Raw genomic sequence first — 15,304 nt, 5'->3', positions numbered from 1 at the left:
GTTTCACATTTTCACCAGTGTGTTCATTTGCAGTCTGGCGCAATCATGACCGTCCTTGCAGCTGTCTGCACTAAGATCCCAGAAGGGAGGCTCGCCATTATTTTCCTTCCAATGTTCACGTTCACAGCAGGGAATGTGAGTATTTTTATGAAGTGAAGTGCTGGGGACAGTGGTGATACTTTTACATTGACTGAATTCTTGCTCTTAAATCAGAAGTATCAATGCTGAAGAAATAAAAGTTGTACCAGTTCTGTTCTCTTTTGCTGTTTTTCAGGCCCTAAAAGCCATTATTGCCATGGATACAGCAGGAATGATCCTGGGATGGAAATTTTTTGATCATGCTGCACATCTTGGGGGAGCTCTCTTTGGAATGTAAGTTTGAGTGTAACTGATTGTTACGGTGCTTTCTCTGGTCACATCCCTCCCCGCACCCTCGAGGAAGGCAGAGTAAGGCAGTTAGTTCTGTGAGGGGAGCAGGGGCAGGTGGAGTCGGGAGGGCAAGGAAACCTTAACATGGTTTGCATTGGCCTTGCTCAGCTCTGCCATGTGAGGTGGGACGTGAGACTGTTGGCCCCGCCCCTGCCTCAGTCATTTGTAGAGAGAGACCATCTGTGCCTTTACCCTACCCTTAACCTCAAGTCACCCCATCTCCTGACCTGTCACAATTCCTTGTCTTTCTTGGAGTCTGTTCCCCAGGCCCCTGGTCTGTGCTATACTCCTTACCCCACTCTCAAGCCACCTCTCCCCTTCCTAGTCCCCATGCTGCTACCTCTGACCTCCGTCTCTCCAGTGCTGGGCAGACATGCTGACTGGGTGGAGTCGTTCCTCTGCCTGCAGTGAGTGGGCAGGTAGTGACTGGAGTAGCAGCCAGGGATCATAAAGTGATGTCGATGACTTACTGAGCATCTTATATAGCAGGCGCTGAGCAAGTTACCTCATGTTATATTATTATCTCTGTTTTACTGATGGGAACAGGCTTTAGACATGACCTTCCCCAGGCCAAACAGCTCTTCAGTAGCAGAGCAAAGATTTTTTAAATTTTTATTTCATTTTTTCCCCTTAACAGAGGCACTGTGGATTGAACCCAGGACCTCGTGCATGCCAAGCATGTGCTCTACCACTGAGCTATATCCCCCGCCCTCTCAGAGCAGAGATTTAAACTCAGATCTAGACCCTTCCAGCCCGTCACCCCATAGTGATTACAATTGCATTGTGGTTACAAGATCTCCCATTTGTGTTTCAGGCAATGGACTTTTGCCTAAAACATAGTAGTGCAGTAGTGACTCTGTCACAGAACTTCCTTAGGACTCCTGAAGTCCATCTGACCATGAGAGTCTCTTCAGCAGAGCTGTTGTCTGATGTGCTGGTCTCTGATGACCTGTCTTTTCTTGCATAAATGTTGCCTTTTGTCCTTACTTGGTTTTTTACTTTATTCCATGACAATGGGAAAACTTAGCTTTTTAATTAAACAAAAAAAAAGTAGAAAAATCTATTCTAAGTGGAGCAGTTTTGCCCAGTAGGCGGTGGAACTAAAATGCCATTATGCCATTTATAATTTCAGTGATGATTAAAGAATAGCATGTGAGTTCTAGCTTTAACAGCAGCACATTATAAATAGTAGAAACTGACCCGGTATTACTGTATAAGAGACATAAAGACTTACGAAAAGGGGCTCTGTTTTATGAACTCTAAATTTACCTGGCTCCTTCCGTGCATACTTAAAGGATCTTTTCTCCAGCAGTTTTTTTATTCTTCCCAACTATAATTAGATGACCTTTTTCCGTTCTGAAAATCAGATCAAATGCATTTTAAAGTTCAGTATCTGAAAGGCAGAGGAATCCTTTCTCTTTGCTGTTACTAATTTCAGCTCCTTTCATTTACTAGATCTTGATCATATCCAGAATTCATCTTTTCTAACCTCTTTAATGTTGATTTAGAATCTTTACTAATGGTAAAGATCCATTAGTAACCTCAGCACATTTCCTTGACTTTATGTCCCTGACCAAATTTTATAGTCTTCACCTTGTACTGCTACTACAATAGTGATTGCTAATATATATTGAATATTTGCTGTGTGCCTAGGCTAAGGACTAATTTAATACTCTTAAAATCCTGTGAGAGATTCTAGTTTACTGAAAGGAAACTCCTTAAAGATGGAAACTCATCCAAGGTCACACAGCAAGTCATTGCAGAGCCGAAGTTTCATACTGAACACGAGACTGTGAGGCTGCTACCAAAAAAAAGATAACCTCAGAAAATAGTCATTTTGAAATAGTTTCCTAATTTTAATTTAACCAGATGATCAATTATATTTGAACTTATATGAGTATAATCAAACCAGTGTACTTGTAAGATTAAAGTAGTTGACTCTTTGCTTTAAATAAGTAGGTTAAAAAGATTTGAGAAGACACTTTATTAATGGAGAATTCCTGACAAGTGTTTCATTTCTTGTGAGAGTTTTACAATTGCATTTGAATCTTAGGGTGATCCTCTTTCTCTTGTTCTAAGTTCACTGGAGAACTTCAGTCTAAGCCCAAATGAATCTTGTTACATGCTTGTTAATTAATCTTTTTTAAATGCCTTTTTTTCTTTCTGTGAATTTACTGATTATTTTTAAAAAATTTTAATGGTGACTGTATTTTCATGATTAAATTTTAACTGTATTTAGTGAATATTAAGATTCAAGTCAAGTACAAGTCAAGTCCTTTGTAATAAAAAAAAAAAAAAATGCCCAGAACATTTTAAAAAATGGTTAAAACAAACTGTAATTCTGATACCAGGTAAGTTGAATAGAGCATTTTTTCAGTCAGGTGTCTGAGATGGAAAGATCAACAAAATCTGGTTTCTGCCTCAGGGAACATGACATGTTTGGGGAAACCAGGGTAAAAATAAAGGTTTCAGTAAGAAAAGCTTTTAATAGTACCCATTCTGAATCAGTCCCCTGTCCCCCAGGGATGCTCCCCCAGCCTGGGAGAGGAGGCAGATACCCAAGTTCCACCTGCAGCCTGTGCTGCCCTCAGGCAGAGTGCCTGGTCGTGCAGACCCTGGGCTGTGAGCTTCTCATCTGTTTCCTCCCTGCATGTTCCTCATTTTCAGCAGACACTCCCTAGATGCCGAAGTACAATGCAGGGGATAGAGCACAGGTTACAGAGTTAGATTTGGGTTCTAGTCTCAGGTCAGGTGATTCCTAGCTGTGCAGCGGAGCAAGTTAGGTTACTGACCCTCTGAGTGCTTCAGCTTCCTCAGCACATTGCTTCCGGCTGCTTTCAGGCATTGTTTAACAGCAGCATGGGGACTGGAGCTGAATTTTAATAGGTGGGCAGAATTTGGATCAGTGGACTCCCTTTTGTGTAGCCAGGTGGAAGGTGACAGAGGCATTTAAATTTTTATACCCATCTTATTAGTAAATTCTAATTCTGACCTTCCTTACACTTAAAATAATAAAGAGAGTCTAGGCTTAGAATTGGCCTGATCTGCAGGTGAATGCTTGACTGACCACTTAGGAGCTGTTAGCACCTTGGGCAGATGACTTTCTCAGACTTGGCTTTCTCAATGGTTGTAAATGGGAAAAGTGATATTCACCTTGCAGGGCTGTGGTGAATTAAAAGTAGTGTGTGTGAAGTGCTTACACTTTTCATAGTGGTCATGCATGGTCCCATCCTACTTCCATCTTTTATGTATTTTATATGTTAAAGGTAAGTCATTGATCCATAGTAAATTAATCATCTATTTTAATACACTAGATAGAAAATGACAGTGGCATTCAGTTTTTAAAATGTCAGCTTGTATCATCATGGTTCTTGCCATTTGTATGTCACACTGAGTGTTGGACCTGGTTTGTTTTTCTTTTCCCCAGATGGTATATTACTTACGGTCATGAACTCATTTGGAAGAACAGGGAGCCTCTAGTGAAAATCTGGCATGAAATGAGGACTAACGGCCCCAAAAAAGGAGGTGGTTCTAAGTAAAACTGGGGTTGGACAACACTGGTGCATCTGGTCCATGCTGCCTGAAGCCCCAGGAACTCGTTGGCCCTGGAGTGACCACATCTTTGTTCTGCCTGGAAGACACCCAGCATCTAGCTTTCCCAGTATTTTAAACTATGTCCCCAGTACATGTCTCATTAGAAAGTGAATTATGACAAAGTTGTGAAATAAAGGTTTATATCTCTAGTTTGTAAACAGAGGGTATATGTCTCTTTGAAGAGCACTAATGCTGCCCTGGACTGTTGTTATTTGCTTTTGCATTTAACACAGTTTGAGCCCTGAACCTGACGTGCGTGCCCATGGAAAGGTCGGATTGGAACTCGGAGTTGGTTGTGTCTGTACATTGGTCTTCAGCACCTCTGCTAAATATTTACTCTTACTTACTTACCCCTTTCCTTGCTTGGTTGACAGGTAAAAGTTAAGAGCGTCTTCTCTCTGGCATGGTCTGAAATAACAGCTGCAGTATTATCTAAATTTTCCCAAGAAAGGTAGGTAATGTTTTCTGGCAGTGAGTGGCACATACAAAAAGTTATTTTTAGGTTTTGCTTTCTAGGTTAAAATTATAGCTAAATTAAGAATTAGAAGGAAGTATCTTGGATAAATTCAGACTTGAATCTGAGCCTAATTGTATCTTACGTTGGGAAATGTACATTCTTTGGAGTGAAACATCTTACAAAATAGCGGACAGTGGTCATCATCATAGCTTCATGGTAGTGGAACTCACTTGTCCTCATGATTGAAAATTATTTCTAGGAAATGCAACTTGAGAATTTAAGTTTATCTTGAAAGGATTTATGGGAGAGCTTTTAAGTCTTTTGGTGACCTCAAAAGTTTATCGTAGATTTTGCACCTTGTGCTGGAGAGGGCCGGGCTTTGTGACCAGAAGAGGGAGCTGTGCCGCCTCTCACGATGCTGAGAGCTGAATGGCACTTGTACCCAGCACATGGTATTGTCCAGGATGTGGTGGTTCTTCTTTTTTCCACCAAGCCTGACCCTTCTCTACTGTGAAGTACCAATCATTCTTTTTTTTTTTTTAAATGGAGGTACTAAGGATTGAACCCAGGACCTCGTGCATGCTAAGCACGCACTCTACCACTGAGCTGTACCCACCCCCTCAATACAAGTCATTCTTATGAGGCAGAGGAGTCTATTCTAAACTGCCACTTAAAGGAGAGAGAATTTTTTTTTAACTCGCCCTTCATTTTGCTGGTAAGGAACCTGGGTGGTTGTGTGTGGGAACTGCCCAAGGTCACACTGCTGTGCTTTGACATTTCTGAGTGTGTAGTTAAGCTAACAACCCTGTGACTTAAAGATGAGACAAGAAGTGTTTTTCAGAGATGGAATGGGAGGCTGAGATCATATGGACGTTCCACATGGAGTCCAAAATGAAATACATGTCTTCTGTGGGCAGACCAGGAAAACGGGCAGTGAATACATGTCTTATCTCCTTGATTTGTTTTTTTGTTTTACCTCTTTTTTTTTTTTTTTTTTTGGTTTTTGGTTTGTTTGTTTTGAGGGGGAGGTAATTAGGTTTATTGATTTATTTGTTTAATGGAGGTACTGGGGATTGAACCTAGGACCTCGTGCATGCTAAGCACACACACTACCACTGAGCTGTACTCTCCCCGTGTCCTCTCCCTGCTTTGTGATAGTTAGGAAAGGAATGTTTAGAAGGTTAAGTACCTACCGGTTTCCCTGTAAGAGGCCTTGGGAGGTCAGCTTGCAGCTCCAGAAGCACAAGCCTAACTGTCCACAGCCTTGGCAATTGACTCTACTCTCCTGTTTGCCCTCTGGGTTTATGTTACTTTCTCATCTTGGCTTCTTTGCTGACACATGATCACCCCAAGGCTTTGCCTGGCTCGTGTGCCTCAGCCTGTGCCCCCTCCACTCCACTGTCTTCTGAAGTGTGGGGTCCCTGGAGTACACCCTTAGCTGTCTCGTCTCTCCACTTCCTGTGGCTTCAGTTGTCTCTGTGAGGATGTCTTCTGAGTGCTGGACCCACTGAGTATCTGCATCTCTCACTCAGTACGTGTGTCTACTGTGTGTCAGGCATAGTTCCAGGTGCTGGGACCCCACTGCACAGGCACATCACATATCACTCCTGCCTCAAGCCCTCAACCAGCCTGGGGCTAGTCTAGATTTCCCTCTCTCATCTCATGTCTAGAATCCATCCCTTTCTCTCCACTCCCAGTGCCTGTGCCTTAGTTCAGTCCCTTGTCTCTAACCTGGACTCAAGACTGTTCTCCAGCTGCTCTCTAAAACGTCCTTGTGCTTCTCCATATGGCCACAGAGTGCCAAAAACACTTTAGTCATTTCCTGTTGTTGCCTATGAAAAACTTTTAAGCTCCCAGTGTGACTACTGAGGTCTTTTGTGGGTCCAGCCTCTGCTGCTTCTGGCTGAACCCTTAGCCCATGACCTTGCGTTCCCACCCAACCCAGCTGCCCTCCCTCACTACAAGCAGCAAGCCCAGCCCCCGGCCCTCTTTTCTGCTGTTGCTTTATGCAGTTCTATTATGCTGGTTTTCACTGCGCTGTAAACCTCCTGAAGGCACCCTACATTCTTCCAGGTACTTAGTTTAAGAGCTCTTTGTTGTTTAATGAATGAAGAAACCAAGACTAGAAGAGCTGCTCTTTTTTCCTGCAGGATGGAGTGTTTCAGTCACCACCTCCTGGGTGGCTGGACTGAGGCCCTAGTGCATGGAGGTCACACAAAGGCAGCTTACCCTGAGCAGGTGTGTAATCTCCCAGTATCTTCACAGTATGCACAACCCCTCTTCTGCTGCCTCTTGGGCCATGGCCTAGCCAAGGCACCTGAACTGCTGCCACTTTGGGACTGTTGTGTCATTTTGCTGTGACTTCGAGCTAAGACAGGCAGTGGTTTGGGAGAGGAATGTGTTCTGACTGGCCAGGGCTGTGCTGCAGTCCTCGTCTGTGAGGTGCAGGCTGAATAGCATCCAAATGTATGCCTGAGATGGAACACTCGGTATTAATGCTGTTTCAACAGTGTTGTTGGTAATTGGTCTGCAGTGCATACTGAGGGCTTGTGTCAGATATTCAGGACACTTTTTGAATGTGGCCAGGGAGTTGTTTGATACCCTGCTATGCATTAAACAGACTGACCTTTAGCCTGAAGGATTACCCATATTTAGCTCTGCACAGGAGGGGGAACTTTTACAGTCTAGCGGCCAAAGATTTCCGGAAGCTTTATAAAGCCAAATCAAGTCTTGTGGCCATGCTTTAAAATTAGGGATTTTAGACCCCAGGAAATGTCAATTGAAGGCTAATGCCAGTTCTCAATGGAAGCTAAATGGGTTGTCACAAATTGAGCATCATAAAGGCTGATTCAAACACCTCTGGGAAGCACTGTCAAATCTTCCCTGTTATTCCCTCATCGATGCTTCTCCCCACTGTGCCCGCAAGCCCGGCGGTGCAGCCTAGCACAGATCCAGCAGCCACGGCCGGTTTAGCCCCTGTCCGCGGGGCCACACAGACCCTCCGGGAGGCCGGCTGCAGCACTGTGCTGGCCGAGGGCGATCAGCTAGGAATTGTCATTATCCGGCCCTCGGCCTCTGCCAAGCCAGGTCCAATTTATTTTAACATTTAGAGAATTTGGGATTAAACGATGAGACATTCTTCAAGTTGGATACTTGTAAATGCTTTCAGGCGGTCTTAGTCGTCTCCCCACCCCCCCCCCGCCCCATTTCTGCACCCCTCCGGCCGCGTCCTTTTCCCCTGGTGCCCCGCTCCAGCCATGCGCACGCGGCCCTGGCCTCGCCGGGCTGTCACCGAGCCCTCCGGCTCCTGGATGGCCAACCCCCCAGGCCAGGGGGCGGAGCTGTGGCAGCGAGGGGAGGGCCGCGGGGGCGGGACAGGGGCGGGGGCGGCGCGGCCCCGAGCGCGGGAGCCGAGAGCGGCGGGCGCCGGGCCGGCATGGCGTGGCCCTGCATCAGCCGCCTCTGCTGCCTGGCGCGGCGCTGGAACCAGCTGGACCGCTCCGACGTGGCTGTGCCGCTGACCCTGCACAACTACTCGGACCTCGAGAGTGAGGAGCCCAGCCCAGGTGGCGTCGCTTCGCGCAGGGGCCCGTCCCCCGCAGGCGCCCGGGACCCCGGCCGGGATGTGCCGCTCACTCAGTACCAGCGCGACTTCGGCGTGTGGACGGCGCCCCCCGGGCCCAGAGAAGCAACGCAGGGGCGCAGGCCAGGGACGGGTGGCCGCAGGGTCAAGCCCCCCGCACCCCCCAGCCGGGGGGTCTACGTGCTCCCCATCGGCGACTCAGACGCAGCTACAGCAGTGACCACATCGTACAGGTACAGGGCTGGGGGCAGGGGAGGGCGTCCTACCCAGACCCTGTGGTCCGGGAGACAGCTCGGGAGCTAAGAGGTCCAGGGTGGGTGGGAGAGAGGAGGCTCCTGGAGCCCCCATCCCACACGACTTGGAGAGGTGCAGGCAGCTTCGGAGGTCATCCCTTTTGGTCCCTGGCACTGCAGGCGTCTCCTGTCTCTTTCGTTGTTCCCTGACCAGACTGGGAGTGAGCTAGCATCTCCTTGACAGGAAGTTCACTACCTCACTCAGCCCGCTCCCCTCTAGGATAATCATGTCAGAAAGGCTGCCTTAGACTGAGTTAAAATTTAGTTCCCTTCCCCTTTACCTTCTACCAAGTGGACCTAGCCATCGGAGGGGTGAGCACAGGCCAACTGCCCGAGTTCCCTCTGTGGGGACACTGGCAGTGAAGACCAAATGCAGGGCTTCTGAGTGGGTGGTCCCCTCAGGATCTCACTGAGTGAGGGTAACTGATGTGGCTTTCACTGAGAACAGGTCTATGGGTCCTCCCCACCCACACACCCCTCCTGGGCTCTGCCCCTGAACAACTGAAGGCTTTCTCCCTTCTTTCTCTTACTGTAACAGTGATACATACTCACTGTAAAGAAAAAAAAAACCCGGAAATTACAACATAGAAAATGAGTATGCCCTTAATCCTACCCCAAACTGGTAGTTCTTTCTAATCCTTAATATGCATTTGAGTGCATATCCGTTTATAATTCTTACATGGTTAGATTCTTACTATACACGATTTTTTTCTCCCATGTATTGTGGATGTTACTAGATGTTCTTTTACAGCACCAATTTTAATGAACGTGCAGTATTTTCTTAATAAACATTTATCCGTATATTGATATGTATGTCCAAATATTAACCTACTCTTATCATTGACTAAGGTATTTCTAATTTGGGGCTATTTACTGTTCCTTTGATCTAGTTATTTCACTTGCAGGAATTATCCCTACAGGTATCCTTGGGGGTGGGAGCTAAGGAGTATAAGATGTGTCAACACTGTGCAGCAGAAAATGGAAACAGTCTGACTGTCCTACTGATGTGGGGACTGGTTAATTATAGCTCTGCTGTAGGATGGGCTACTGGGAAGCCCAGAATGTACTGATTATAATAGAGGATCTTCCATAGGTATTTGTCAAAAAAGATGCAGAACAGTGTGTCTGCTACTATGGGTGTTTTTAAAGGGGTTATTAATATATACATATCTGCTCAAATAAGCATAGCATGACTCTGGATGGATGTGTGAGAAAATGGTAACCTTTAGGGAGTGGAAGAAGGGGAAGGAGTTACGGATGCTGCTAGGATGGAAGGAGACTGACTGAGTGGCTTTTCGCTCTACTTTTTTGAATCAGTGCTTAAAAAATAACTTCTGTGATAAGCATTCTTGTAGCTGAATCTTTGCTTATATCATAATTCCACAGGTAGGCATTTATACTAAAATTAAAGGGCCAAAAGGTATGAAATTTCCCCTTCAGTTTTATTACTTTTAAAGCCAACTGTATTGAGGTATAATTTCCATCCAGGAAAATTCGTCCATTGTAAGTGTATAGCTGGATGACTTTTATATACACCTGGGCATCACCACCATAATCAAGATATGTAGAACATCTCATCTCCCCAGAGACGGCCATGCAGGTTTTAAGAACTCAGTGGGGAGGGGCTGTTGCAGGCTGGGTCTTGTGTTCAGGGACACGTGTTCAAGCTGAGCTGCAGAAACACAGATGGGGATGTCAGGCGCAGGGCAGGCACTGAGCCGCAGCGCTGGGGCCCTAGCCAGGCAGTGGACAGTACTGACTGCTGCATGACGGGGTCCCTGAACCAGCTGGAAGGGCTGAATGGTGACGGGCCCGGAAGGCCAGAGGTCCTGGGTGTGCAGCGGCTTCAAATGGCTGATGATCCAAGTGCCAGGAGTGGACAAGGGGCAGAGCTTGCAGGGAGATAGCTTCAGCTTAGGGAAGGAAACACTTTCTAATAATTAGAATTGACTGCAGTGGGTGAGCCTCATGCAGTGCTAAGCTCCTGCTCACCTGGAGTGTCCAAGCAAAGGCTGGGTTTTTAAAAGCAGCCCCTCACCCTTGTTGAGCAGATGGTGGGTTTGAACATCCTGCTGAATCCTCCCAGCTCCAGTGATACTAAAGGTACTAGTTATTACTCTCTGCTTAGCATGCACCAGGCACCAGGCTTAGGACTTCCCAAGGATCATCTCCCCAAGACTTTACAACAACCCTCTGGAATCAGTTCAGTTCTTGCTGTTCCCATTCTATGGGTGAGGAACTTGAGCAGCTGGCACAGGGTCATGCAAAGCAGAGTGGAACCCAAGTATGTCTTGCCTCAGAGACCAAGTTTGTGCCCCCAACAGGTTATCACTCCCTAAGTTGCTGCCTCCTCTGAATCAGGTAGCTTCTTGACCTGTGTCCTGCAGTGGTGGAAAAGTACTAATAAGAGTTGCAACTCAGTGGGGCTCTTAGTTCCTGATGTATAAACCTGGTGGGTCACTTGGCCCCTCTGACCCTTTCCTCATCTGTAAAGCAGATGGGTCACCTGGCAGAGACGCAGGACCACTGCTGAACTTGGCTCCCCCAGCACCACACCAGTTGACCTCTGGGACCCTCCACCCCCCAGCTCTACTACTGGCATGAGCAACTCCATCCCATCTGCCTTCCTGCAAGATGCACAATACCTAAGCAAACTGTTTATTTAAGAAATTCACAAAGCAAAGACAATGAACAAATCCAAAGAACCCAAAAATAGCAGTACTTGTGGCTACTCCTCTCCACCCCAGCAGGTCCTCACCAGACCCCTGGTCTCCAGGTGAGAACTGACTTGCCTCACTTGCTTGGCCAGATGGGCAGTGGATCCGCCCACTGCCAGCCTGGGTCATTCCTCCTGACCAGGTCCTCCAGAGCCTCCCCTCCAGAATTCTGTGTGTGTGTGTGTGTGTGTGAGCACCCCTGGCCCAGGTTCCAGCTCCACTCACTTCTGGAAGAGCTCCTTCCTCAGTCATCTCTTTCCTTGCTGGATGGGTGAGATAAAGAACTAACAGGCAAAGTGCCAGACCTGACTCCCACTTTTCTAAGTGCCCAACTGGATGCCCAGAGAAGTTAAGGGATTTAATTGAGGCTGTGCTGGGCTGAGAACCCAGGCTTTGGGATCCTCAGTCTGGGCTCAGCGTCCAGCTGAGGCTCACACGAGGTGGATGATGGTGGAATCTGCTTGGTGAGGGGAGGCACAGTGGACCCAGCTAGTCCTGTACTTTTATTTTATTGGCTCTCCTCAGCCAGAGCCAATCCTCATCTTCTGGGTGGTCACCAGGCCATGCCAATTCTATCTTCAGTGTCCCTTCTTCATTCTCACTGCAGGCCCTGCTCTCACCTGGGCTCCAGCAGCAGCCTCGCCCCAGGAGCAGCCACAGGCTCTGCTGGAGCCCCCAGCCCTGGTCGCTTCCTACTCTGGGACCCTTGCAGCCACCCTGGGCAGTAGGCTTGGGCTGCCAGGCCTAAGGCTCTGCTCAGTTTGGGAACAGAAGGGCAGGCCCAGGGGAGGACTGGCCTCCCCAGGAGAAACAGAGCAGCAGATGGCTCGGGCAGCTGGTCTTTGAAATCTTGCAGCTTCAGAAGCAAAAATTATCTGATAGGGCTCTGGCCCAGTTCGCCTCCGGGCACCCGAGTGCTGTCCACGGACAGACACAGCTGTTCTCTGCACACGTGGCCTGCCCAGTGGTGCCCAGCTGGGCTGCTGCCAAGGAAAAAAGGCAGCTTTGTTGACCTCAAGGGTGGATGGGATGAAACAGGCACGGACCCAGCCCACACGCGGGTGCTGCCTCTGGCCAGCCGGACACTTTTCCACAGAACAGCGCCTTGGCCAGGGGCTCCTATGGGCACAGGAGGTCTCTGCCTTCCTGAACTCACTGTTTAGTAGGGGAGTTGACAATTAAAATAGGCCTTCTTTGTTTAGTTATTAAGTCTTCATCAAAAGAGCACACAGAGGGCCATCTTGTAGATTTCTTGAGATGATCACTACAGTTTAGTCTTTTGCAGGAGTTAATAAGACAAATTATTAAAAAGTAAACATAACACTGAGCCCCATTTTTCCTCCTCGGTCGTCACCGGGTATGGAGGACTGTGCTGTGCACCATCCAGGCCGGCACCTCCTCTGGATATAAGAGCCACCAGTGAAGTGGGCTGGAGGCAAGCGACCTTCACTGGTCTTGGCCCTCTAGGGCCCCTTGAAGTGGCCTGGAGACCACAGCCAGCACTGGAATGTGCTGTCTCTGAGGCCTAGCACACGCCAGGTGCTTGCAGTTCGGCATGAGTAAGATCTGGTTGCTGACAGCTCTCTACTCACTCACTGCTCAGCCTGTGCCCGTTGCTCCTCGGGAGAAAGTTTCCACTCCTACTTCCTGTGGGGTCAGGGTGAGGGACCTCACGGTGGGGCTCTTGGCGGGTCAGTTACAGACCTGTGTTACTGGGAGTGGGGTCTGTCTGGGGAGTGCACTTCCTCTGCCACTTCTGCCCTTGTAAGGGGAGGAAGGAGGCTCTCAGCAGTGACCACTGGCCAGGCAGGAACAGTCCCAGAAGCACAGGGCAGGGACTGCATCCCGAGGGGTCAGGGGAAGGGATGGCCAACCCTGTGCAAGGTTGTGACGTGTCCTCTGTTTCAGACAGGAATTCCAGGCCTGGACTGGAGTGAAGCCATCAAGATCCACAAAGGTGAAACCCGCCAGAGTCATCACAACCCATAGCTCCGGATGGGACGGCAGCCCTGGGGCCGGCTTCCAGGTCAGCCCGAAGCTGGTGCTGCAGGGCAAGGGGCTGGGCACCTGGCTGCAGGGGTGTGAGGACAGAGGCCTCTCATCCAGGTTAGGCACTAGGAGTCAGATTCAGATGGTGTAGGATGGCATGGTAGGGACAGTGGTGTCGGAAAGCCTGGCTGTCCCTCACAAACAGAAAACTAAGGTGCTTTGTCATTAGCCAGGTGTGTGTCCCCCTAGTGCTGGATGAACTGGGGAGCAAGATGTCTTTTCCCCTCCTAAACCCCAATCTTACCCTTCACCACCGAGCACTAGTGATGGGCCTTCCAAATCCCTGGCATTTGTGTGAGAGAGAGGAGAGGAGAGGAGATGGGAGGTGGGAGCCGTTCAGCTTCCTGGTTCTACCCAAAGGCTCAGGGAGCAGAACAGAAGTTCCATGAGCCCTGACGTAATGCAGTGACTCTGCCCGTCGTGGATGCTCCCCCCTCGGACCCTTCAGGGCAGCAGTCCCAACTCTTGGGGCAAAGACGATGGGGGGGCGGTGGAAGTAGAGGAAAAGGCCCACTGATACATGGCCACATTTCATTTTTCAGGTCCCTGAGGTGAAGAAATTCGCCCCTAACCCCTCAGCCATCTTTCAGGCCTCAGCTCCCCGGATCCTCAACGTGTGACTGCCCACCGAGAGGAGATCAGAACCCACTGCTGTCCAGGGACTGGGGTGAGATCTCAGGACCAGACAGCTCCCTGCTGTCAGAGGAGTGGGAAGGGTTCTCCTTTCTCAGCCCAGAACCCCACTCCTAAGGTGTGGGCAGAACAGAGGCACAAAGGGACACGGCAACCAACCCGCTCAACTCTGGGCCCCAGCTCCCTCTTCCACCTCAAGACGTGTGCGGGAGGCTTCGGATCTTTTTTAATTGCCTCCTCTGGCCACTCTTGTTTTTAAATCTGAGGAACTTGATCAACTCTACTGTGAACCAGACTGGTCCCTGGGGGCTAAGGAATATGGCCATAAGAGGTCCCTGAAAGATCCAGTAACGTCCTTGTGGTTTTCCCAGGCTGCATGATCATTTTATAACCTATGGTGACCCAAGGTAACGTCCTTGGATATTCCCGCAAACGGCCCCACACATTCAGGTTGTAGAAGAAATCTTAGGTTATCACCTGCATCTGACTCATGATGATGCTGAGTAACCAGGATGTTTCCCAAAAGAACAGTATGTCAATCATAGGGTTTCAGTTTGAGAGATGTAAGTTCTTTATGGCCAAGATGACCCTTGTTTTAACAAAACATTTCTTGGGATGAGTGAAGTACTGAATGACATTTACCTTGAGGTGGGTTTCTGAGCCCCACATTATATTACTAACTCCAGTTTTGTTCCCTTAACATGCTGATGACTAGAAGGGAACTACTGTACACACTGGCCAAGAACTGGGAGCTTTTTTGGGGAAAGGTGACAAGAGCCTGATTCCCTGAAAGACCTTAAAATGTCATCTCATTGCAGGGAGCTCACTACCTGTTGAGGCGGCAGCTCATTTTGTCTTTGGAAGGCCCTCTCCTGACTTTCTCGGTAAATTCCAGCCGGTGCAGCCACCAGGAAAAAGCCTGGGCCCCTCTTTGCACAGAAGCCCTCGAAACATTTGAAAGACTCTCTGTCCTTTTTAGAGATGAGAGGCACAAGCTTAGGACAGTTTTTGGTAAGGAAACTCCAAGGACTCCCCTTTGGGTCTTTATCTCCCTCCAGCCCACACGGGGCTTAGGCTGGTGAACATTTACTTAAGCCACAAGAGGTGGCATTTGGGTTTTAGAACCAGCTCAGGCTGTGAGGGGGCTGTCCCCTCCGAGGTGCTAGCTCCTAGCTCCGGCAGGCACAGCCCTTCCCCTCATTCCAGCAAAGGAAATGCTCTGAGAGAATCATTTTAAAGGGAAAAGCAAAACCATATGCTTACACAAAGGGTTCTATTATTTCAGACAATGGGTTTGCATGTTAGATGTTTCTAAGAGAAAAGAGGCGGCCTGCTGGGCATTCTGTGAGAAGCAAACAGATTAACTGTACAATCTCAGTTTTTACTAAAATGCAAACATGTACTGTTTAAATTTGTTATTTCTTTAAATTAATTACAAACCGAGTGCCTTCTCATGTCTTCCTTTGTCCTCCTCTTGGGAACAGGACTGTAATGTGTCATGGCTACTGCTATTTCCCTTGGAGGCTCACAGATCTGAGAACTCTCACAT

At 48.3% G+C, this 15,304-nt stretch overlaps 2 protein-coding genes across 3 annotated transcripts in view; both read left to right on the top strand.

Moving 5' to 3' along the window:
- PARL (presenilin associated rhomboid like) overlaps window positions 1-4,181 on the top strand; it is a 41,867-nt gene extending 37,686 nt beyond the window's left edge. Inside the window, exons 8-10 of the mRNA XM_010976207.3 lie at window positions 34-135; window positions 275-372; window positions 3,857-4,181. Coding sequence (XP_010974509.2) covers window positions 34-135; window positions 275-372; window positions 3,857-3,968 — 312 coding nt within the window. The 3' untranslated portion in view covers window positions 3,969-4,181. The remainder of the gene's footprint in view (window positions 1-33; window positions 136-274; window positions 373-3,856) is intronic.
- A 3,722-nt stretch (window positions 4,182-7,903) lies between these two features.
- Window positions 7,904-15,198, top strand: MAP6D1 (MAP6 domain containing 1). Of its 2 annotated transcripts, XM_031452195.2 has the most exons (4): window positions 7,904-8,296; window positions 12,982-13,099; window positions 13,665-13,789; window positions 14,574-15,198. In XM_031452195.2, the coding sequence occupies exons 1-3, from the start codon at window positions 7,917-7,919 to the stop codon at window positions 13,740-13,742; spliced, it is 576 nt and encodes a 191-aa protein (XP_031308055.1). In that variant the 5' UTR covers window positions 7,904-7,916; the 3' UTR covers window positions 13,743-13,789; window positions 14,574-15,198. The 2 variants fall into 2 exon arrangements, with proteins under 2 accessions (XP_031308055.1, XP_064349353.1); XM_064493283.1 differs by having other exon boundaries at window positions 13,665-15,198.
- The last annotated feature ends 106 nt before the right edge of the window (window positions 15,199-15,304 follow it).

Source organism: Camelus dromedarius, chromosome 2, assembly GCF_036321535.1.
Source record: "Camelus dromedarius isolate mCamDro1 chromosome 2, mCamDro1.pat, whole genome shotgun sequence".
Lineage (NCBI taxonomy): Eukaryota > Metazoa > Chordata > Mammalia > Artiodactyla > Camelidae > Camelus > Camelus dromedarius.
The sequence above is the reverse complement of the archived record's forward strand: the minus strand, read 5'-3'. Positions and strand labels throughout refer to the sequence as shown.

Coding starts and splice junctions, on each gene's coding strand:
- MAP6D1 (XM_031452195.2), top strand. CDS start 7,917: ATGGCGTGGCCCTGCATCAGCCGCCTCTGCTGCCTGGCGCGGCGCTGG. Junction 8,297..12,981: donor GCAGTGACCACATCGTACAG/GTACAGGGCTGG, acceptor CCTCTGTTTCAG/ACAGGAATTCCAGGCCTGGA. Junction 13,100..13,664: donor GCCCTGGGGCCGGCTTCCAG/GTCAGCCCGAAG, acceptor TTCATTTTTCAG/GTCCCTGAGGTGAAGAAATT.